The sequence below is a fragment of the Euprymna scolopes genome, chromosome 21 (assembly GCF_053919585.1).
Source record: "Euprymna scolopes isolate OS-2025 chromosome 21, ASM5391958v1, whole genome shotgun sequence".
NCBI lineage: Eukaryota > Metazoa > Mollusca > Cephalopoda > Sepiida > Sepiolidae > Euprymna > Euprymna scolopes.
In genome coordinates, this window is record NC_136502.1 from 57,551,832 (window position 1) to 57,576,413 (window position 24,582).

General features: G+C 25.6%; 1 protein-coding gene across 6 annotated transcripts in view; it reads right to left on the reverse strand.

The window, feature by feature from the left end:
• LOC145242387 (androglobin-like) overlaps window positions 1-24,582 on the reverse strand; it is a 337,568-nt gene that overhangs the window by 10,300 nt on the left and 302,686 nt on the right. For all 6 annotated transcript variants that reach the window (XM_080105409.1, XM_080105408.1, XM_080105404.1 and 3 more), the window contains 2 exons: window positions 18,989-19,172; window positions 1,730-1,847 (listed from right to left, as the gene is read on the reverse strand). In XM_080105409.1, coding sequence (XP_079961535.1) covers window positions 1,730-1,847; window positions 18,989-19,172 — 302 coding nt within the window. The remainder of the gene's footprint in view (window positions 1-1,729; window positions 1,848-18,988; window positions 19,173-24,582) is intronic.

Genomic DNA, 24,582 nt, shown 5'->3' on the forward strand with positions numbered 1-24,582 from the left:
TGCCTTAGCGTTGAATTAGTTTCGGTTTTATACAAAAAAGCTGAATAAACACAAGACGGGCTGAAATAGCAAGAATTTTGTAAAAATCGACGTAAATAAATCTAGACGCAACGCACGTTCACAAATCGTACATATTATGATCTAGGGATATATAAACACTTCTAAGACATAGTAACCCCACCCCCCAAGAACTCCCCGAAAAAAAGCCTTTTCGAGACATACAAAAATGCGCACACTGCATTCGCCTTTTATATATATAGACTAGCGGGGATACCCGGCGTTGCCCGGGTATTTGTAGATGTGTGTGTTGGGGAAGGGGGTAAATCAGAACAAAAAGGAAACTTAACGATTTAAAAAAAAAACAGATGGGGGGTTGGTGGCATGTGGGCTCGAACCCGGAGCCTAGAAGCCTATAGACTGAGCCTGAACACCTGCGCTATGGCGACAATGCTAATGTAAGAGCGATTAAAGTGAGTCAAGTCAAGGAAGTTTGATTGACAGATGGATGCTTAATGAGGTCATCACGGGAGCGTTACGATGACGGGCTAGTTTTTTGGTGTTTGCTTACTTTGTTTCACTGCAGGATCATTTTTTTCATTTACTGCGGGGCAGTTTGGGCTTCCCCAAGATGATGGAGGTGGGGGGGACCAGCTCCCCATTAAAAGGGGATTGTCTAAATTGAATAGCAATTGTCTGATATAAGGAAAAAAAACGCATTAATCAAAGCTGATTGCTTTTGGATGCTCCGGCGATCGCGCTGGGAACGATGCAACAACCTTTGTATTAGTTTTGCTTTTATTATATGAAAAAGGCGAATTTATATGCGCTGAGCAAAAAATGTTGAATATTTAGCTTTTGAAAGTCGGGCAAATTAAATACACACGCGACCCCCGTTCGTAACTCGTAGATATTATGATTTCAACGTGATATAAAAAGTTGTAAAAATGAGCGACAGCCTCGAGAAGCCGCCGAAAAAATTCTTTTGCGGACATACACAAAAAGCGAACATACATACATACACACATTTTCACTTTTATATATATACTACCAGGGTACCCCGCGTTGCCCGGGTGTTTGGAGGTGTGTGTGTTGGGAGTGGGGGGGGGGTAGATCAAAACAATCCTGTTTGAAAAAAAAAATGTTGGCCCGGGTGTAAAAGACAAAAAAAGTTTTAGTAGGAAGGTAGGCTCAAACCCGAAGCCTTGACACGAAGGTGGAAACAAAAGGGAAAAAAACCCCGGATACCTAAACATCTCGGCCACGAGGGGAGAAGAACTGATAAGTGTCTTAAGTTAACGTTTATAAAGTGAAATGTACAGGTACGAGAAAGTTAAGTCGCGTGATGTTTGACCTAGTTTTGCGTAACAGTTGGGCAAATTAAAGATAGCCGCGACCTCTGTTCTTAAGTCATAGATATTATGATTTAGATAGTATATAAAAAGTTTTAAGAAGGAGTGAGCTGACCGAGAAGCCCAGCAAAAAAAGCCTTTTGCGGACATACAGAAAAATGCACACACACACACTAACACACATTTTGGCTTTTATATATATAGATGATATTTTTTATATATATAGATGACACGTTCATTGGATGCCATTGTTCACAACCATTACAAGATCATATAAACTGAGATGATGAATGGCTTCCTTAGAAAAAACATAATATTAAATAAAAATTGGAGTATGAAGGAAGAAAAAGACATAGATACAAAAAACAAAATTGCTATACCAGTCAACTCCTCAAGATTTATTTTCTGTTGTGCAATAGCAGTATATGCCTCTATGGCTCGCCGACGATAATTCTCCCGTTTTCGGTTATAACTTTCTCGAATTATATCCATTTCCAACTGCAAAACATAAAAAGATTTCAGAAATGAACATATTATATCATGTAAAAGATATATGCACTTCCAGTTTAAGCATCCCTAGTTGGAATGCAGAAACAATATGTAAAAACAAAGTCTGTCATTTGTTTAAAGATGCTCACATTTGGAATTGATCAAGTGTATGGAGAGCAGAAAGATCTTTAAACACTTCATTATTTTTAAGTGCATTTTCTTTAAAAATGAATTGTAAATTTTAAACTTAAAAACAAATATATAGGGGTTTTTGGGTCTGGGTCCACAATCTATCATTTAATAACCAAACATGTACAACATTATCCTCTCTCTGAATTAAGTATTGAAAATTGTACATTAGTCTGAAGTAATATAATAAACTGAATCAATCATTAAAAGATAGTACAATCAATAAAAGAATATAGTTTTGATTTCAGACGGATACAAAATCTCTATTAGTGATAGATTAACATGTTATCTTCAGCATGATTGTTATGTTTATAGTTTCAAACATTTTATTCTCCTGTATTCTTTTGTTATGTTTATAGTTTAAAACATTCTACTCTCATGTATTCTTTTGTTATGTTTATAGTTTCAAACATCCTACTCACATGTATTCTTTTGTTATGTTTATAGTTTCAAACATTTTATTCTCATGTATTCTTTTGTTATGTTTATAGTTTCAAACATTTTAATCTCATGTATTCTTTTGTTATGTTTATAGTTTCAAACATTTTATTCTCCTGTATTCTTTTGTTATGTTTATAATTTAAAACATTCTACTCTCATGTATTCTTTTGTTATGTTTATAGTTTCAAACATTCTACTCTCATGTATTCTTTTGTTATGTTTATAGTTTCAAACATTTTATTCTCATGTATTGTTTTGTTATGTTTATAGTTTCAAACATTTTACTCTCATGTATTCTTTTGTTATGTTTATAGTTTAAAACATTTTATTCTCCTGTATTCTTTTGTTATGTTTATAATTTCAAACATTCTACTCTCATGTATTCTTTTGTTATATTTATAGTTTCAAACATTCTAATCTCATGTATTCTTTTGTTATGTTTATAGTTTAAAACATTTTATTCTCCTGTATTCTTTTGTTATGTTTATAATTTCAAACATTCTACTCTCATGTATTCTTTTTTTATGTTTATAGTTTCAAACATTCTACTCTCATATATTCTTTTGTTATGTTTATAGTTTCAAACATTTTATTCTCATGTATTCTTTTGTTATGTTTATAGTTTCAAACATTGTCCTCTCATGTATTCTTTTGTTATGTTTATAGTTTCAAACATTCTACTCTCATGTATTCTTTTGTTATGTTTATAGTTTCAAACATTTTATTCTCATGTATTCTTTTGTTATGTTTATAGTTTCAAACATTGTCCTCTCATGTATTCTTTTGTTATGTTTATAGTTTCAAACATTCTACTCTCATGTATTCTTTTGTTATGTTTATAGTTTCAAACATTCTACTCTCATGTATTCTTTTGTTATGTTTATAGTTTCAAACATTGTACTCTCATGTATTTTTTTGATTATGTTTATCGTTTCAAACATTCTACTCTCATGTATTCTTTTGTTATGTTTATAGTTTCAAACATTTTATTCTCCTGTATTCTTTTGTTATGTTTATAGTTTCAAACATTTTACTCTCATGTATTCTTTTGTTATGTTTATAGTGTCAAACATTCTACACTCATGTATTCTTTTGTTATGTTTATAGTTTCAAACATTCTACTCTCATGTATTCTTTTGTTATGTTTATAGTTTCAAACATTCTACTCTCATGTATTCTTTTGTTATGTTTATAGTTTCAAACATTCTAATCTCATGTATTCTTTTGTTATGTTTATAGTTTCAAACATTCTACTCTCATGTATTCTTTTGTTATGTTTATAGTTTCAAACATTTTATTCTCATGTATTCTTTTGTTATGTTTATAGTTTCAAACATTTTATTCTCATGCATTCTTTTGTTATGTTTATAGTTTCAAACATTCTACTCTCATGTATTCTTTTTTATGTTTATAATATCAAACATTCTACTCTCATGTATTATTTTGTTATGTTTATAGTTTCAAACATTCTACTCTCATATATTCTTTTGTTATGTTAATAGTTTCAAACATTTTATTCTCATGTATTCTTTTGTTATGTTTATAGTTTCAAACATTGTCCTCTCATGTATTTTTTTGTTATGTTTTTAGTTTCAAACATTCTACTCTCATGTATTCTTTTGTTATGTTTATAGTTTCAAACATTTTATTCTCATGTATTCTTTTGTTATGTTTATAGTTTAAAAAATTCTACTCTCATGTGTTCTTTTGTTATGTTTATAATTTCAAACATTCTACTCTCATGTATTCTTTTGTTATGTTTATAGTTTCAAACATTCTACTCTCATGTATTCTTTTGTTATGTTTATCGTTTAAAACATTCTACTCTCATGTATACTGTTGTTATGTTTATAGTTTAAAACATTCTACTCTCATGTATTCTTTTGTTATGTTTATAGTTTCAAACATTTTATTCTCCTGTATTCTTTTGTTATGTTTATAGTTTCAAACATTTTAATCTCATGTATTCTTTTGTTATGTTTATAGTTTCAAACATTCTAATCTCATGTATTCTTTTGTTATGTTTATAGTTTCAAACATTCTAATCTCATGTATTCTTTTGTTATGTTCATAGTTTCAAACATTCTAATCTCATGTATTCTTTTGTTATGTTTATAGTTTCAAACATTTTAATCTCATGTATTCTTTTTATGTTTATAGTTTCAAACATTCTAATTTTTTGTATTCTTTTGTTATGTTTATAGTTTCAAACATTTTACCCTCATGTATTCTTTTGTAATGTTTATAGTTTCAAACATTTAAATCTTATGTATCCTTTTGTTATGTTTATAGTTTCAAACATTTTAATCTCATGTATTCTTTTGTTATGTTTATAGTTTCAAACATTTTACTCTCATGTATTCTTTTATTATGTTTATAGTTTAAACCATTCTAATCGCATGTATTCTTTTGTTATGTTTATAGTTTCAAACATTTTAATCTCATGTATTCTTTTTTTATGTTTATAGTTTAAAACATTCTAATCTCATGTATTCTTTTGTTATGTTTATAGTTTCAAACATTCTACTCTCATGTATTCTTTTGTTATCTTTATAGTTTCAAACATTTTATTCTCCTGTATTCTTTTGTTATGTTTATAGTTTCAAACATTTTAATCTTATGTATCCTTTTGTTTTGTTCATAGTTTCAAACATTTTAATCTCATGTATTCTTTTGTTATGTTTATAGTTTCACACATTTTAATCTCATGTATTCTTTTGTTATGTTTATAGTTTCAAACATTCTACTCTCATGTATTCTTTTGTTATGTTTATAGTTTCAAACATTTTATTCTCATGTATTCTTTTGTTATGTTTATAGTTTCAAACATTTTACTCTCATGTATTCTTTTGTTATGGTTATAGTTTCAAACATTCTAATCTCATGTATTCTTTTGTTATGTTTATAGTTTCAAACATTTTATTCTCCTGTATTCTTTTGTTATGTTTATTGTTTCAAACATTTTACTGTCATGTATTCTTTGTTATGTTTATAATTTCAAACATTGTCCTCTCATGTATTCTTTTGTTATGTTTATAGTTTCAAACATTCTACTCTCATGTATTCTTTTGTTATGTTTATAGTTTCAAACATTCTACTCTCATGTATTTTTTTGTTATGTTTATAATTTCAAGCATTCTACTCTCATGTATTCTTTTGTAATGTTTATAGTTTCAAACATTCTACTCTCATGTATTCTTTTGTTATGTTTATAGTTTCACACATTCTACTCTCATGTATTCTTTTTTTATGTTTATAGTTTCAAACATTCTACTCTCATGTATTCTTTTTTATGTTTATAATATCAAACATTCTACTCTTATGTATTCTTTTGTTATGTTTATAGTTTCAAACATTCTACTCTCATGTATCCTTTTGTTATGTTTATAATATCAAACATTTTAATCTTATGTATTCTTTTTATGTTTATAGTTTCAAACATTCTAATCTCATGTATTCTTTTGTAATGTTTATAGTTTCAAACATTCTACTCTCATGTATTCTTTTGTTATGTTTATAGTTTCAAACATTCTACTCTCATGTATTCTTTTGTTATGTTTATCGTTTCACACATTCTACTCTCATGTATTCTTTTGTTATGTTTATAATTTCAAACATTCTACTCTCATGTATTCTTTTGTTATGTTTATAGTTTCAAACATTCTACTCTCATGTATTCTTTTGTAATGTTTATAGTTTCAAACATTCTACTCTCATGTGTTCTTTTGTTATGTTTATAATTTCAAACATTCTACTCTCATGTATTCTTTTGTTATGTTTATAGTTTCAAACATTCTACTCTCATGTATTCTTTTGTTATGTTTATCGTTTAAAACATTCTACTCTCATGTATTCTGTTGTTATGTTTATAGTTTCAAACATTCTACTCTCATGTATTCTTTTGTTATGTTTATAATTTCAAACATTCTAGTCTCATGTATTCTTTTGTTATGTTTATAGTTTCAAACATTTTATTCTTATGTATACTTTTGTCATGTTTATAGTTTCAAACATTTTATTCTCCTGTATTCTTTTGTTATGTTTATAGTTTCAAACATTTTATTCTCTTGTATTCTTTTGTTATGTTTATAGTTTCAAACATTTTAATCTCATGTATTCTTTTGTTATGTTTATAATTTCAAACATTCTACTCTCATGTATTCTTTTGTTATGTTTATAGTTTCAAACATTCTTCTCTCATGTTTTCTTTTGTTATGTTTATAGTTTCAAACATCCTACACTCATGTATTCTTTTGTTATGTGTATAGTTTCAAATATTTTACTCTCATGTATTCTTTTGTTATCTTTATAGTTTCAAACATTCTACTCTCATGTATTCTTTTGTTATGTTTATAGTTTCAAACATTCTAATCTCATGTATTCTTTTGTTATGTTTATAGTTTCAAACATTTTACTCTCATGTATTCTTTTGTTATGTTTATAGTTTCAAACATTCTATTCTCATGTATTCTTTTGTTATGTTTATAGTTTAAAACATTTTACTCTCATGTATTCTTTTGTTATGTTTATAGTTTCAAACATTTTATTCTAATGTATTTTTTTGTTATGTTTTTAGTTTCAAACATTCTAATCGCATGTATTCTTTTGTTATGTTTATAGTTTCAAACATTCTAATCTCATGTATTCTTTTGTTATGTTTATAGTTTCAAACATTCTAATCTTATGTATTCTTTTGTTATGTTTATAGTTTCAAACATTTAATTCTCATGTATTCTTTTTTATGTTTTAAATTTCAAACATTCTACTCTCATGTATTCTTTTGTTATGTTTATAGTTTCAAACATTTTATTCTCCTGTATTCTTTTGTTATGTTTATAGTGTCAAACATTTTATTCTCATGTATTCTTTTGTTATGTTTATAGTTTCAAACATTTTACTCGCATGTATTCTTTTGTTATGTTTATAGTTTCAAACATTCTACTCTCATGTATTCTTTCGTTATGTTTATAGGTTCAAACATTCTACTCTCAAGTATTCTTTTGTATGTTTATTGTTTCAAACATTTTACTCGCATGTATTCTTTTGTTATGTTTATAGGTTCAAACATTTTATTCTCCTGTATTCTTTTGTTATGTTTATAGTTTCAAACATTCTACTCTCATGTATTCTTTCGTTATGTTTATAGTTTCAAACATTCTACTCTCATGTATTCTTTTGTTATGTTTATAGGTTCAAACATTCTACTCTCATGTATTCTTTAGTTATGTTTATAGATTCAAACATTCTACTCTCATGTATTCTTTTTTTATGTTTATAGTTTCAAACATTCTACTCTCATGTATTCTTTTGTAGTGTTTATAGTTTCAAACATTCTAATCTCATGTATTCTTTTTTATGTTTATAATATCAAACATTTTAATCTTATGTATTCTTTTGTTATGTTTTTAGTTTAAAAAATTCTACTCTCATGTGTTCTTTTGTTATGTTTATAATTTCAAACATTCTACTCTCATGTATTCTTTTGTTATGTTTATAATATCAAACATTTTAATCTTATGTAATCTTTTGTTATGTTTATAATTTCCAACATTTTAATCTTATGTATTCTTTTGTTATGTTTATAGTTTCAAAAATTCTACTCTCATGTTTTCTTTTGTTATGTTTATAGTTTCAAACATTTTACTTTCATGTATTCTTTTGTTATGTTTATAGTTTCAAACATTTTATTCTCCTGTATTCTTTTGTTATGTTTATAGTTTCAAACATTTTATTCTCCTGTATTCTTTTGTTATGTTTATAGTTTCAAACATTGTACTCTCATGTATTCTTTTGTCATGTTTATAGTTTCAAACATTTTATTCTCCTGTATTCTTTTGTTATGTTTATAGTTTCAAACATTGTACTCTCATGTATTCTTTTGTTATGTTTATAATTTCAAACATTCTACTCTCATGTATTCTTTTGTTATGTTTATAGTTTCAAACATTGTACTCTCATGTATTCTTTTGTTATGTTTATAGTTTCAAACATTTTAATCTCATGTATTCTTTTGTTATGTTTATAGTTTCACACATTTTACTCTCATGTATTCTTTTGTTATCTTTATAGTTTCAAACATCCTACTCTCATGTATTCTTTTGTTATGGTTATAGTTTCAAACATTCTAATCTTCTGTATTCTTTTTTATGTTTATAGTTTCAAACATTTTATTCTCATGTTATCTTTTGTTATGTTTATAGTTTCAAACATTCTAATCTCATGTATTCTTTTGTTATGTTTATAGATCCAAACATTCTACTCTCATGTATTCTTTTTTATGTTTATAGTTTCAAACATTCTAATCTCATGTATTCTTTTGTTATGTTTATAGTTTCAAACATTCTAATCTCATGTATTCTTTTATTATGTTTATAGTTTCAAACATTCTAATCTCATGTATTCTTTTGTTATGTTAATAGTTTCAAACATTCTAATCTCATGTATTCTTTTTATGTTTATAGTTTCAAACATTCTAATCTCATTTATTCTTTTTTATGTTTATAGTTTCAAAAATTCTAATCTCATTTATTCTGTTTTATGTTTATAGTTTCAAACATTCTAATCTCATTTATTCTTTTTTATGTTATAGTTTCAAACATTCTAATCTCATTTATTCTTTTTATGTTTATAGTTTCAAACATTCTAATCTCATTTATTCTGTTTTATGTTTATAGTTTCAAACATTCTAATCCCATGTATTCTTTTTTATGTTATAGTTTCAAACATTCTAATCTTATGTATTCTTTTGTTCTGTTTATAGTTTCAAACATTCTAATCTCATGTATTCTTTTGTTATGTTTATAGTGTCAAACATTCTAATCTTATGTATTCTTTTTATGTTTATAGTTTCAAACATTCTAATTTTATGTATTCTTTTGTTATGTTTATAGTTTCAAACATTCTAATCTCATGTATTCTTTTGTTATGTTTATAGTTTCAAACATTCTAATCTCATGTATTCTTTTTATGTTTATAGTTTCAAACATTCTAATCTCATTTACTCTTTTTCATGTTTATAGTTTCAAACATTCTAATCTTATGTATTCTTTTTTATGTGTATAGTTTGAAACATTCTAATCTCATTTATTCTTTTTTATGTTTATAGTTTCAAACATTCTAATCTTATTTATTCTTTTTTATGTTTATAGTTTCAAACATTCTAATCTCATTTATTCTTTTTTATGTTTATAGTTTGAAACATTCTAATCTCATTTATTCTTTTTTATGTTTATAGTTTCAAACATTCTAATCTCATTTATTCTTTTTTATGTTTATAGTTTCAAACATTCTAATCTCATTTATTCTTTTTTATGTTATAGTTTCAAACATTCTAATCTCATGTATTCTTTTTATGTTTATAGTTTCAAACATTCTAATCTCATGTATTCTTTTTTATGTTTATAGTTTCAAACATTCTAATCTCATGTATTCTTTTTTATGTTTATAGTTTCAAACATTCTAATCTCATTTATTCTTTTTTATGTTATAGTTTCAAACATTCTAATCTCATGTATTCTTTTTATGTTTATAGTTTCAAACATTCTAATCTTATTTATTCTTTTTTAATTTTTATAGTTTCAAACATTCTAATCTCATTTATTCTTTTTTATGTTTATAGTTTCAAACATTCTAATCTCATTTATTCTTTTTTATGTTTATAGCTTCAAACATTCTAATCTCATTTATTCTTTTTATGTTTATAGTTTCAAACATTCTAATCTCATTTATTCTTTTTTATGTTTATAGTTTCAAACATTCTAATCTCATGTATTCTTTTTCATGTTTATAGTTTCAAACATTCTAATCTCATTTATTCTTTTTCATGTTTATAGTTTCAAACATTCTAATCTCATTTATTCTTTTTTATGTTTATAGTTTCAAACATTCTAATCTTATTTATTCTTTTTTATGTTTATAGTTTATAACATTCTAATCTCATTTATTCTTTTTTATGTTTATAGTTTCAAACATTCTAATCTCATGTATTCTTTTTCATGTTTATAGTTTCAAACATTCTAATCTTATTTATTCTTTTTTATGTTCATAGTTTCAAACATTCTAATCTCATTTATTCTTTTTTATGTTTATAGTTTCAAACATTCTAATCTCATTTATTCTTTTTCATGTTTATAGTTTCAAACATTCTAATCTCATTTATTCTTTTTCATGTTTATAGTTTCAAACATTCTAATCTCATTTATTCTTTTTTATGTTTATAGTTTCAAACATTCTAATCTCATGTGTTCTTTTTCATGTTTATAGTTTCAAACATTCTAATCTCATTTATTCTTTTTTATGTTTATAGTTTCAAACATTCTAATCTCATTTATTTTTTTTTTATGTTTATAGTTTCAAACATTCTAATCTCATTTATTCTTTTTCATGTTTATAGTTTCAAACATTCTAATCTCATTTATTCTTTTTTATGTTTATAGTTTCAAACATTCTAATCTCATTTATTCTTTTTTATGTTTATAGTTTCAAACATTCTAATCTCATGTATTCTTTTTCATGTTTATAGTTTCAAACATTCTAATCTCATTTATTCTGTTTCATGTGTATAGTTTCAAACATTCTAATCTCATTTATTCTTTTTTATGTTTATAGTTTCAAACATTCTAATCTTATTTATTCTTTTTTATGTTTATAGTTTATAACATTCTAATCTCATTTATTCTTTTTTATGTTTATAGTTTCAAACATTCTAATCTCATGTATTCTTTTTCATGTTTATAGTTTCAAACATTCTAATCTCATTTATTCTTTTTCATGTTTATAGTTTCAAACATTCTAATCTTATTTATTCTTTTTTATGTTCATAGTTTCAAACATTCTAATCTCATTTATTCTTTTTTATGTTTATAGTTTCAAACATTCTAATCTCATTTATTCTTTTTCATGTTTATAGTTTCAAACATTCTAATCTCATTTATTCTTTTTCATGTTTATAGTTTCAAACATTCTAATCTCATTTATTCTTTTTTATGTTTATAGTTTCAAACATTCTAATCTCATGTGTTCTTTTTCATGTTTATAGTTTCAAACATTCTAATCTCATTTATTCTTTTTTATGTTTATAGTTTCAAACATTCTAATCTCATTTATTCTTTTTCATTTTTATAGTTTCAAACATTCTAATCTCATTTATTCTTTTTATGTTTATAGTTTCAAACATTCTAATCTCATTTATTCTTTTTCATGTTTATAGTTTCAAACATTCTAATCTCATGTATTCTTTTTAATGTTTATAGTTTCAAACATTCTAATCTCATTTATTCTTTTTTATGTTTATAGTTTCAAACATTCTAATCTCATTTATTTTTTTTTATGTTTATAGTTTCAAACATTCTAATCTCATTTATTCTTTTTCATGTTTATAGTTTCAAACATTCTAATCTCATTTATTCTTTTTTATGTTTATAGTTTCAAACATTCTAATCTCATTTATTCTTTTTGATTTTTATAGTTTCAAACATTCTAATCTCATTTATTCTTTTTATGTTTATAGTTTCAAACATTCTAATCTCATGTATTTTTTTTATGTTTATAGTTTAAAACATTCTAATCTCATTTATTCTTTTGTTATGTTTATAGTTTCAAACATTCTAATCTCATGTATTCTTTTTATGTTTATAGTTTCAAACATTCTAATCTTATGTATTCTTTTTTAATTTTATGGTTTCAGACATTCTAATCTCATGTATTCTTTTTTATGTTATAGTTTCAAACATTCTAATCTTATGTATTCTTTTGGTATGTTTATAGTTTCAAACATTCTAATCTCATGTATTCTTTTTATGTTTATAGTTTCAAACATTCTAATCTTATGTATTATTTTTTATGTTTATAGTTTCAAACATTCTAATTTTATGTATTCTTTTTTATGTTTATGGTTTCAAACATGCTTATCTCATGTATTCTTTTTATATTTATAGTTTCAAACATTCTCATCTTATGTATTATTTTTTATGTTTATAGTTTAAAACGTTCTAATCTTATGTATTCTTTTGTTATGTTTATAGTTTCGAACATTCTAATCTCATGTATTCTTTTTTATGTTTGTAGTTTCAAACATTCTACTCTCATGTATTCTTTTGTTATGTTTATAGTTTCAAACATGTTAATCTTATGTATTCTGTTTTATGTTATTAGTTTTCAACATTCTTATTTTATGTATTCTTTTGTTATGTTTATAGTTTCAAACATTCTAATCTTATGTATTCTTTTGTTATGTTTATAGTTTCAAATATTCTAATCTCATGTATCCTTTTTATGTTTATAGTTTCAAAAATTCTAATTTTATGTATTCTTTTGTTATGTTTATAGTGTCAAACATTCTAATCTTATGTATTCTTTTTATGTTTATAGTTTACAAACATTCTAATTTTATGTATTCTTTTGTTATGTTTATAGTTTCAAACATTCTAATCTCATGTATTCTTTTTTATGTTTATAGTTTCAAACATTCTAATCTCATGTATTCTTTTTATGTTTATAGTTTCAAACATTCTAATCTCATGTATGCTTTTGTTATGTTTATAGTTTCAAACATTCTAATCTGATGTATTCTTTTGTTATGTTTATAGTGTCAAACATTCTAATCTCATGTATTCTTGTGTTATTTTTATAGTGTCAAACATTCTAATTTTATGTATTCTTTCTTTATGTGTATAGTTTCAAACATTCTAATCTCATGTATTCTTTTTATGTTTATAGTTTCAAACATTCTAATCTCATGTATTCTTTTGTTATGTTTATAGTTTCAAACATTCTAATCTCATGTATTCTTTTGTTATGTTTATAGTGTCAAACATTCTAATCTCATGTATTCTTGTGTTATGTTTATAGTTTCAAACATTCTAATCTCATGTATTCTTTTGTTATTTTTATAGTGTCAAACATTCTAATTTTATGTATTCTTTTTTATGTTTATGGTTTCAAACATTCTAATCTTATGTATTCTTTTTTATGTTTATAGTTTCAAACATTCTAATCTCATGTATTCTTTTGTTATGTGTATAGTTTCAAACATTCTAATCTCATGTATTCTTTTGTTATGTTTATAGTGTCTAACATTCTAATCTCATGTATTCTTTTTATGTTTATAGTTTCAAACATTCTAATCTCATGTATTCTTTTGTTATCTTTATAGTGTCTAACATTCTAATCTCATGTATTCTTTTTATGTTTATAGTTTCAAACATTCTACTCTCATGTATTCTTTTGTTATGTTTATAGTGTCAAACATTCTAATCTCATGTATTCTTTTTATGTTTATAGTGTCAAACATTCTAATCTCATGTATTCTTTTGTTATGTTTATAGTTTCAAACATTCTAATCTCATGTATTCTTTTTATGTTTATAGTTTCAAACATTCTAATCTCATGTATTCTTTTGTTATGTTTATAGTGTCAAACATTCTAATCTTATGTATTCTTTTGGTATGTATATAGTTTCAAACATTCTAATCTATTGTATTCTTTTTTATGTTTATAGTTTCAAACATTCTAATCTCATGTATTCTTTTGTTATGTTTATAGTGTCAAACATTCTAATCTTATGTATTCTTTTTTATGTTTATAGTTTCAAACATTCTAATCTCATGTATTCTTTGGTTATTTTTATAGTTTCAAACATTCTAATCTCAAGTATTCTTTTGTTATGTTTATAGTGTCAAACATTCTAATCTTATGTATTCTTTTTTATGTTTATAGTTTCAAACATTCTAATCTCATGTATTCTTTTGTTATGTTTATAGTGTCAAACATTCTAATTTTATGTATTCTTTTTATGTTTATAGTTTCAAACATTCTAATCTCATGTATTCTTTTGTTATGTTTATAGTGTCAAACATTCTAATCTTATGTATTCTTTTTTATGTTTATGGTTTCAAACATTCTAATCTCATGTATTCTTTTGTTATGTTTATAGTTTCAAACATTCTAATTTTATGTATTCTTTTGTTATGTTTATAGTGTCAAACATTCTAATTTTATGTATTCTTTTTATGTTTATAGTTTCAAACATTCTAATCTCATGTATTCTTTTGTTATGTTTATAGTGTCAAACATTCTAATTTTATGTATTCTTTTTATGTTTATAGTTTCAAACATTCTAATCTCATGTATTCTTTTGTTATGTTTGTAGTGTCTAACATTCTAATCTCATGTATTCTTTTTATGTTTATAGTTTCAAACATTCTAATCTCATGTATTCTTTTGTTATGTTTATAGTGTCTAACATTTAAATCTCATGTATTCTTTTTATGTTTATAGTGTCAAACATTCTAATCTCATGTATTCTTTTGTTATGTTTATAGTTTGAATCATTCTAATCTCATGTATTCTTTTTATGTTTATAGTTTCAAACATTCTAATCTCATGTATTCTTTTGGTATGTTTATAGTTTCAAACATTCTAATCTCATGTATTCTTTTGTTATGTTTATAGTTTAAAAAATTCTACTCTCATGTGTTCTTTTGTTATGTTTATAATTTCAAACATTCTACTCTCATGTATTCTTTTGTTATGTTTATAGTTTCAAACATTCTACTCTCATGTATTCTTTTGTTATGTTTATCGTTTAAAACATTCTACTCTCATGTATACTGTTGTTATGTTTATAGTTTCAAACATTCTAATCTCATGTATTCTTTTGTTATGTTTATAGTTTCAAAGATTTTACTCTCATGTATTCTTTTGTTATGTTTATAGTTTCAAACATTCTAATCTCATGTATTCTTTTTATGTTTATAGTGTCAAACATTCTAATCTCATGTATTCTTTTGTTATGTTCATAGTTTCAAACATTCTAATCTCATGTATTCTTTTTATGTTTATAGTGTCAAACATTCTAATCTCATTTATTCTTTTTATGTTTATAGTGTCAAACATTCTAATCTCATGTATTCTTTTGTTATGTTTATAGTTTCAAACATTCTAATCTCATGTATTCTTTTTATGTTTATAGTGTCAAACATTCTAATCTCATGTATTCTTTTTATGTTTATAGTGTCAAACATTCTAATCTCATGTATTCTTTTTATGTTTATAGTTTCAAACATTCTAATCTCATGTATTCTTTTTATGTTTATAGTTTCAAACATTCTAATCTCATGTATTCTTTTGTTATGTTTATAGTTTCAAACATTCTAATCTCATGTATTCTTTTTATGTTTATAGTGTCAAACATTCTAATCTCATGTATTCTTTTTATGTTTATAGTGTCAAACATTCTAAACTCATGTATTCTTTTTATGTTTATAGTGTCAAACATTCTAATCTCATGTATTCTTTTTATGTTTATAGTTTCAAACATTCTAATCTCATGTATTCTTTTGTTATGTTTATAGTGTCTAACATTTAAATCTCATGTATTCTTTTTATGTTTATAGTGTCAAACATTCTAATCTCATGTATTCTTTTGTTATGTTTATAGTTTCAAACATTCTAATCTCATGTATTCTTTTTATGTTTATAGTTTCAAACATTCTACTCTCATGTATTCTCTTGTTATGTTTATAGTGTCAAAAATTCTAATCTCATTTATTCTTTTGTTATGTTTATAGTGTCAAACATTCTAATCTAATGTATTCTTTTTTATGTTTATAGTTTCAAACATTCTAATCTCATGTATTCTTTTTTTATGTTTATAGTGTCAAACATTCTAATCTTATGTATTCTTTTCTTATGTTTATAGTTTCAAACATTCTACTCTCATGTATTCTTTTGTTATGTTTATAATGTCAAACATTCTAATTTTATGTATTCTTTTGTTATGTTTATAGTGTCAAACATTCTAATCTCATGTATTCTTTTTATGTTTATGGTTTCAAACATTCTAATCTCATGTATTCTTTTTATGTTTATAGTTTCAAACATTCTAATTTTATGTATTCTTTTGTTATGTTTATAGTTTCAAACATTCTAATCTCATGTATTCTTTTTATGTTTATAGTTTCAAACATTCTAATCTCATGTATTCTTTTTATGTTTATAGTTTCAAACATTCTAATTTTATGTATTCTTTTGTTATGTGTATAGTTTCAAACATTCTAATCTCGTGTATTCTTTTTATGTTTATGGTTTCAAACATTCTAATCTCATGTATTCTTTTTATGTTTATAGTTTCAAACATTCTAATTTTATGTATTCTTTCTTTATGTGTATAGTTTCAAACATTATACTCTCATGTATTCTTTTTATGTTTATAGTTTCAAACATTCTAATCTCATGTATCCTTTTTATGTTTATAGTTTCAAACATTCTAATTTTATGTATTCTTTTGTTATGTTTATAGTTTCAAACATTCTAATCTTATGTATTCTTTTGTTATGTTTATAGTTTCAAACATTCTAATCTTACGTATTCTTTTTATGTTTATAGTTTCAAACATTCTAATTTTATGTATTCTTTTGTTATGTTTATAGTCTCAAATATTCTTATCTCATGTATTCTTTTTATGTTTATAGTTTCAAACATTCTAATCTTATGTATTCTTTTGTTATGGTTATAGTGTCAAACATTCTAATCTCATGTATTCTTTTTATGTTTATAGTTTCAAACATTCTAATTTTATGTATTCTTTTGTTATGTGTATAGTTTCAAACATTCTAATCTCGTGTAGTCTTTTTATGTTTATGGTTTCAAACATTCTAATCTCATGTATTCTTTTTATGTTTATAGTTTCAAACATTCTAATTTTATGTATTCTTTCTTTATGTGTATAGTTTCAAACATTGTACTCTCATGTATTCTTTTGTTATGTTTATAGTTTCAAACATTCTAATCTCATGTATTCTTTTTATGTTTATAGTTTCAAACATTCTAATTTTATGTATTCTTTTGTTATGTTTATAGTTTCAAACATTCTAATCTTATGTATTCTTTTGTTATGTTTATAGTTTCAAACATTCTAATCTAATGTATTCTTTTTATGTTTATAGTTTCAAACATTCTAATCTTATGTATTCTTTTGTTATGTTTATAGTTTCAAATATTCTTATCTCATGTATTCTTTTTATGTTTATAGTTTCAAACATTCTAATCTTATGTATTCTTTTGTTATGGTTATAGTTTCAAACATTCTAATCTCATGTATTCTTTTTTATGTTTATAGTGTCAAACATTCTCATCTCATGTATTCTTTTTATGGTTATAGTTTCAAACATTCTAATCTCATGTATTCTTTTGTTATGTTTATAGTTTCAAACATTCTAATCTTACGTATTCTTTTTATGTTTATAGTTTCAAACATTCTAATCTCATTTATTCTTTTTATGTTTATAGTTTCAACATTCTAATTTTATGTATTCTTTTGGTATGTTTATAGTTTCAAACATTCTAATCTTATGTATTCTTTTGTTATATTTATAGTTTCAAACATTTTAATCTCATGTATTCTTTTGTTATGTTTATAGTTTCAAACATTTTAATCTCATGTATTCTTTTGTTATGTTTATAGTTTACAAACATTTTAATCTCATGTATTCTTTTGTTATGTTTATAGTTTCAACATTCTAATTTTATGTATTCTTTTGTTATGTTTATAGTTTCAAACATTCTAATCTTATGTATTCTTTTGTTATGTTTATAGTTTCAAACATTCTAATTTTATGTATTCTTTTGTTATGTTTATAGTTTCAAACATTCTAATCTTATGTATTCTTTTGTTATGTTTATAATTTCAAACCTTTTACTCTTTTGTATTCTTTTGTTTAAGTTGGTAACTCAACAATGTTAACTGAACGCATTCTTTAACTACTTTATTTAATTATGCATTATTTCTCATTAAAATTAAAGGTAAAATAAACATAAGTGTAATCCAGGAAAGGTTAAATTGAGAACAATCGGTATATGAAGGCAATCATTTCTATTAAATTACATAATCTCTGGCACAATAATGTGCAGTATAGTCCACTACTTTTTCTCCATTAGACTAAAAGTAGTGGATTACACTGCATGCTTGGTGGAGAAACATAAAATTATTTCATTATTGATGAAATACTTAAGTGTCAATATGAAAATGATGGAGATTTCATGAGATGAAGAGATAATGGGAGAAAAACCTGAGGACTCTGAAAGGTTTCCTCGGCTTGTGTGCTAGAACTGTTCTGCTCAGCTAGATACGTCTGTGTGTGCTTTTTCATAAAGGGAGTGTCTGTGTCTGTGTCTAGTTTGTGATTATAATCTACTGATGCAGAGGCATTTATACCCAAATCAGAGTTCTTTATTTTATTATATCTCGAGTACATGCTTCAGGAAGAGACAGAGAATCAGTGCTATTTTTTTAAGAGCCAACACCTGTATTCGTCTTACCTCTAAACTAATTCTCTCTCTTGCTTGTTAGTTACATAGTCTCTGACTTTCACTACTCACTTTTTACTGACATGTTTCCATATATGAAAAATTTGAACTTCTCTCCTCTTGACAACTTACTTTCTCTCCATGTCTCTCACGATCACCTTAATATTTACCACATTGGAATATTATAAGAACTTGAAAGCATAAAAAATGCTCACCTGCATTTGTCTACACGTGTCCAGTTGTTGTAATTTACTAAGTCGCAATTGCTTCAATTCTTTGACCATCCATTCTCTTGCCCATTTTCGTTTCTTCTCATACTCACGTACTTGCTCAAGTTTCACTTGTTGTCGTTGTTTGAAGAGCTCATCGTCAAGATACACTGTTGGTGAATTACTGTCCCTGTTAAGTAAATAAATGATCAATATTCATTTCAATTGTAGAATGGGGACTCTTTTATTTTTTTAATAAAATAGTTTCGTTTCAAGTAAAAACATTAAAAGCATTATGTTTAGCTTGTTATAACTCAATGGAAAAAAGTGACTGACCATATTTTAAATTCTCTCAATTCTCTCTATTTCCTCAACTCTGTTTCTCTTAACTCAATGATCTTCCAGACAATATTATTCAGAAGATTAACATCGATGCTGATGATACCACTTCTATTCTGGTGTTGTTTCTTGCCAATCTCCATCGGATCAGTTGAAATATGCAACTAATCTAGACATCGACTTGGATTCAGTTGTGACTTTGTTTAATCTGGTTAAAACTTAGTTTGTATCTTTAAATCATAGGCAAATCTGTTTTCTTCCTGAGATTCCTTTCTAGGAGTTCATATATTAGATCCATTCCTCTTTCTGCGTCTCGTAAAGTCAGTAATCTTTATCACTCTAATCACTTTCTCACACCTGACACTATTCTCTATCTCTACAAATCTACTATCAGACCATGTGTTGAGCATTGCAGTTATATTTTGGCCCGTGAATCTTTGTCCTATTTGAAAGTACTGTATAAGGTGCAGAAATGTATCTGCAAGTTGATTGGCCCCCACCCTTTCTTCTTCTCTTTAATCTCACTCTCGCAGATCTAATATTTCTAATCTCAGTCTTTTCTATAAATACTATGTGTTTTTCAAAATTGTCTGATGTATTCCTAGCTCCTTTTTTTCCAGCTCATTTGACTTGTTGATCTAGTGATTTCTATCAATTCACTGTTTTAATATCTCATTGCAATAGCTTCCTATTCCAGTAGCTTCTTTCCAAGAACCACACGCTTGTGAAACTCTCTTCCTGTTCACAGTTTTTCTCCTACCTAAACCCTTCGTCTTTTGAAGATTAAGACTAACAGGCGTTTTCTGTCTTTTCAATTATTACATTTCGTTCTTGTTAGCTCCTTGCATCAAGTAGCTTCACACCTTGTCTGAAGCAACTTCCATAAAAAAAAAATCATTGTTAGGTTAGATGAAGAGTTTGAGAAAATTATGTATGTTCCTTCTTCAGGCCCCTGATCATTTCTAGCACGATTTTTATAATTTGTAGTTCAACTGTGTAGATAGAAATAATATTTGATAGTTGGATTTGTTTATGGGTGTGTATGTGGATTCTATCCTGTTCCATCCAAAATTTTTTATCCATCTGTATAAAGATTAACGTTAGTCTCAGGCCTTGTTTTCTTATGTATAATTTACATTTGATATTTTAGACATTCATTGTAAAGTTTTAAGCTTATAATGATGTACATATTTGAAGCATTACTTTGCGATCTGCATCGCCCTTACCTGTTCATTTCTAATACTATTTTAAAGATTCCAAAAAATTTTTGTGTTATTTTTTAGGTGATCAATATGTGCTTTAAAGTTTAATTTGTTGTCCTGTGTAGTGTTTATTTTTAATGCCTACCAAGTTCAGATTTTATACAGAAATGCATACAAGCATTTTTTTGTTTTTGAAAACTGGAAGCCATTTTCATTTAAATTTATTTTATTCAGAGTTTTGCACCTGTTTTTCCAACTATGGCATATGTACTGGTGATGAATTATTGAGAGATTTAAAAGAAATTTTTTATTTACTAATGATGCACTGTTTATCAAGGTTAAAAGCCATTCAAGGATTAGGATTAATGAAATGGACAGATGGTGAGTTGAATGATGAAGAATATTATGGGAGGACTGAAAATGACAAATGGAAGAAACAAAATTTGATTATTTATGAGGATGTTTTATAACAAGTGTTTGTTGATTTTGGATTTGAAGACATGTTGTATTATGTAGGGAAGCAATTCCATGATAATGTGTTCTACAGACAGGAATTTCTTGAAAAGAAACTCTGTTCATGGATAATCTGCTTAATGTTAAGCACATGGAAGAAATGGAAGGTCTTTAGAGTTTTGGAAGGAAGATGAGTTTTTGTGAAAGATGAATCAGAGATGAAAACTTAGTTGAACATCTTCCATGGAAATAGATAGAAAGACTAAAAATATCACTTTTGTAAGAAAAAAATCATCTCCCACCAGATTGTGAAGTTTATTTTTACTCTGTTGAGGCAAGAAAGAGCGCTCTGAAGAGCACCTACCTAAATGTGGCAGCAGGACTCCATATTAGAATTATCTATTTCTAACATACATACATATATATATATATATATATATATATATATATATATATACATATTATATAAAATGAAAATTACAATTGAATTTACCAAAATGATCCAAGATGGTAAAATTAAAGTAAATTATAAATATTAAAGAATTAATATTTATAAAATTATCTCAGCCAGATATAAAAGCTCGATAAAACCAAATAGGAAATAGAGCTTATAATATGAGCAAACAGTTAATAAAATATGTTAAAAAACACTTTGAAATGAGTTAAAAACATATTTAATCTGAAAAGGAAACACTAGACAAATGGATAGTCCTTAATCCGCGGGGTTTTGAAGAAATACTCTCCTTCTCATCAGAGGGTAGGAATTAGCAAAATGCGGGATCGGATTTTGCATGCAGAAGTATTTGATGAAACAACAAGTAAGTCAAAGATCTTACTTGAAAACAAAATAAGTTAAGCAGAGGGAATATGGTAAAGAAAAAGGTGATTACACATGAATGGATAGTCTGGTGGAAGATAAAAAATCCAGTGACGGTAAAATCCAAATGTAAAACTTCAAGAAAGTTAAAAGAATTTCGATTTGTACAAGTAAAATCCAAGGAAATCCCGTAATTGGAAGAAGATGATCCATAATAATCCAAAGGCAGAAATCCATGGAATAATTCACAAAAATGTGTACAAGGAAAAAAATAATATTAATAAAAGAAAAATAAGATGTGCTTTTCACTCTACTTCCAAGACATAACTATAAATCAAAAAGATCTGGGAAGAGAAAGGAGAGAGAGAAAAAAAAAATGATAAAGTTAAATATAAAATATAAAATAAAGGGAAACAAAAGTCAAAATGACCCAGACAGGAAATGTTAAAGGCGCGAAAATATATATAGGGCAAAATAATATAGGTCAACTGAAATGTACAGGTCATCACTTAAAAAAATGTAAGCAAGAATTGTTAAACGACACAAAAAGGAAAATAAAAAAGGAAAATAAAAATAAATAAATAAATATATAATAAATAAATAGAAAATAAAGAATAAATAAATAAAATATAATTAAAAATAAAATATAAAATATAATATATAAAATAAAATAAAATAAGAATAAAAATAAAAAAATTAAAATTATTTAAGGGGAGAAGATGACCGGTATCTGCAATTTCAGGAAAAAAAAAGTAAGTAAATTCATATAGTAAAATTTAAGTAAATATGCATACAAGATATGAAAGTGTGGGTAGATTGATATATTAGATAGATAGGAAAGTTTAAAGAATAAAACAGAAAATGCAGATAAAAAACCGGCCATGCAAAGAAGAGATAAAGAATTAAAATAAAGGATTATTAAATTATAAAGTATTAAGAAGTATGTCGAAAAACGATAAAGTTAAAGAAAAAATATTTTATATCTATATAAAGTGTAAAAGTAATAACTATGTAATTTCAAAATTGCCATAATTAAATTTGGACTTATGTTTACAGAAAGAGATCAGTTCATTTTTAGAATTTATTATATTGTTACTTTGAGGGGAAGTAATTATAGTTATAGCTTTGGTTGTGCAGAGGCGACATGACTTAGAGCCTGGAGTATAAGACTTAACTTTTTTTATAATAGTCCATTTGATTGAGAAGGGAGTATTGTTAGAGTTAAGTTTTTTAATTAAAGTGGTTAGAGAAGTTCCTTGGTTATTATTAGAATTATGGTTGTTAAAAGAAGAAATGTGGTTTGATATTCTTTTCTTAATTAATGTTGAAGTAGCACCGATATATGTATGTATTTTATTAAAAGCTCGAGGTCTGGTATTAATATTAATTTGCTGATTTATATTAGTTAAATAGTTTAAATTTTGTTCATAGTGTTCAACAAATGGTGGGACAATGTCTGTATGAGGACTATTTTGGAGGGGATAATGAGTGTTGTTAGTGTTAGAATGGCTGTTAGAAGAAATATTATTATTCTCATTAATATTATGATTATTATTATTATCATCATCATTATTACTAGTTGTATGATTGTAAATGGAAGGGCTGCTCGAATGGTGTATTGGATTAGTAACTATATCAGATGGAGGATGGGAAGAAGAATAACTTGAAGACAAAATATTAGTGTCTGTTATGGGAGGATTTCGTGGGAGCTCAGTAATAGTGTAAGAATATATAACATCTTTATGGATACAATCATTATTGAGTGGGCAAGATGTTTGTTATTACAATTACAGTTAGTTTTAGGTTTAATTGGGAAAGGGATTTTTTGGGCTGATTTAATTTTTTTGTTATTAGATATTAAGATTCTTTGTGCTAAATTAGGCATTATTGAATAAGAAATCCGGATTGAATTTTTATTGAAAATAGAACTATATCTGTGTGGGTATTTGAAAGAGTTTTGTACAATGTTGAAGAATTCCTTAGGTATATTAGTTTTGATATTTAGGCTAAATGGAGGATTGAACCAAATATTTTTCTTTCTCCTGATGCGACTAGGTGGGTTAGAGGCATTGCGATTAGTATTTTGGTTTGGATTATAAATGTAGACTGGTTCATTGTTATTGATAGCGGCAGATCTTGTTATTTGAACTGGTTTCTTACAAGTCATATTGTGTGTGATTACAGATTTAAGGCGGCCTGCAGGAGGAACATAATTGTTATATTTAATCTTTTCCTTGTGTCCTTAGTTCCATAAAGCATTATTGAAGAAAGTAGCATTTTGATTAAAAGTTTTTTTATCAGCAGAAAGAGCAGAAATTCTTCTAGAGACAGATGGTACTATAGATTTTATAACTGAGTTGGGGTGGTTAGAAGATTTATGGACGTATAAAAGCGTAAGATTAGGTTTATGATAGAGGCTATGAGTTTTGGTGTTAAGATTAAGTGTAACATCTAGAAAATTTGAAGTTTTTTTGTTTGGTTCGATAATTATAGAAAGGCCAATGTCATTGAAGAAGTTATGTAATTTTTTAATAGTTTTGTTGTACTCTCTTGGCCTGGCTGTTGTAGTAAAAAGGGCACCGTCTCTATAAAGACCCCCTTGGATATGTTTAAAGTGGTATTTAAGTTCTTTCAGTAAGAAGAGTCCCACTAAATCTGTAACTTCTGCAGAGTTAGGAGCACCCATCAAGATGTCAAAATTATCAGGGGTATCCTTTCTAGTCCAAAGCTTATTGTTAAATTGTATAAGGGACTTTCTCGCTAGGAGAATTAATTTTATTTCTAAATTA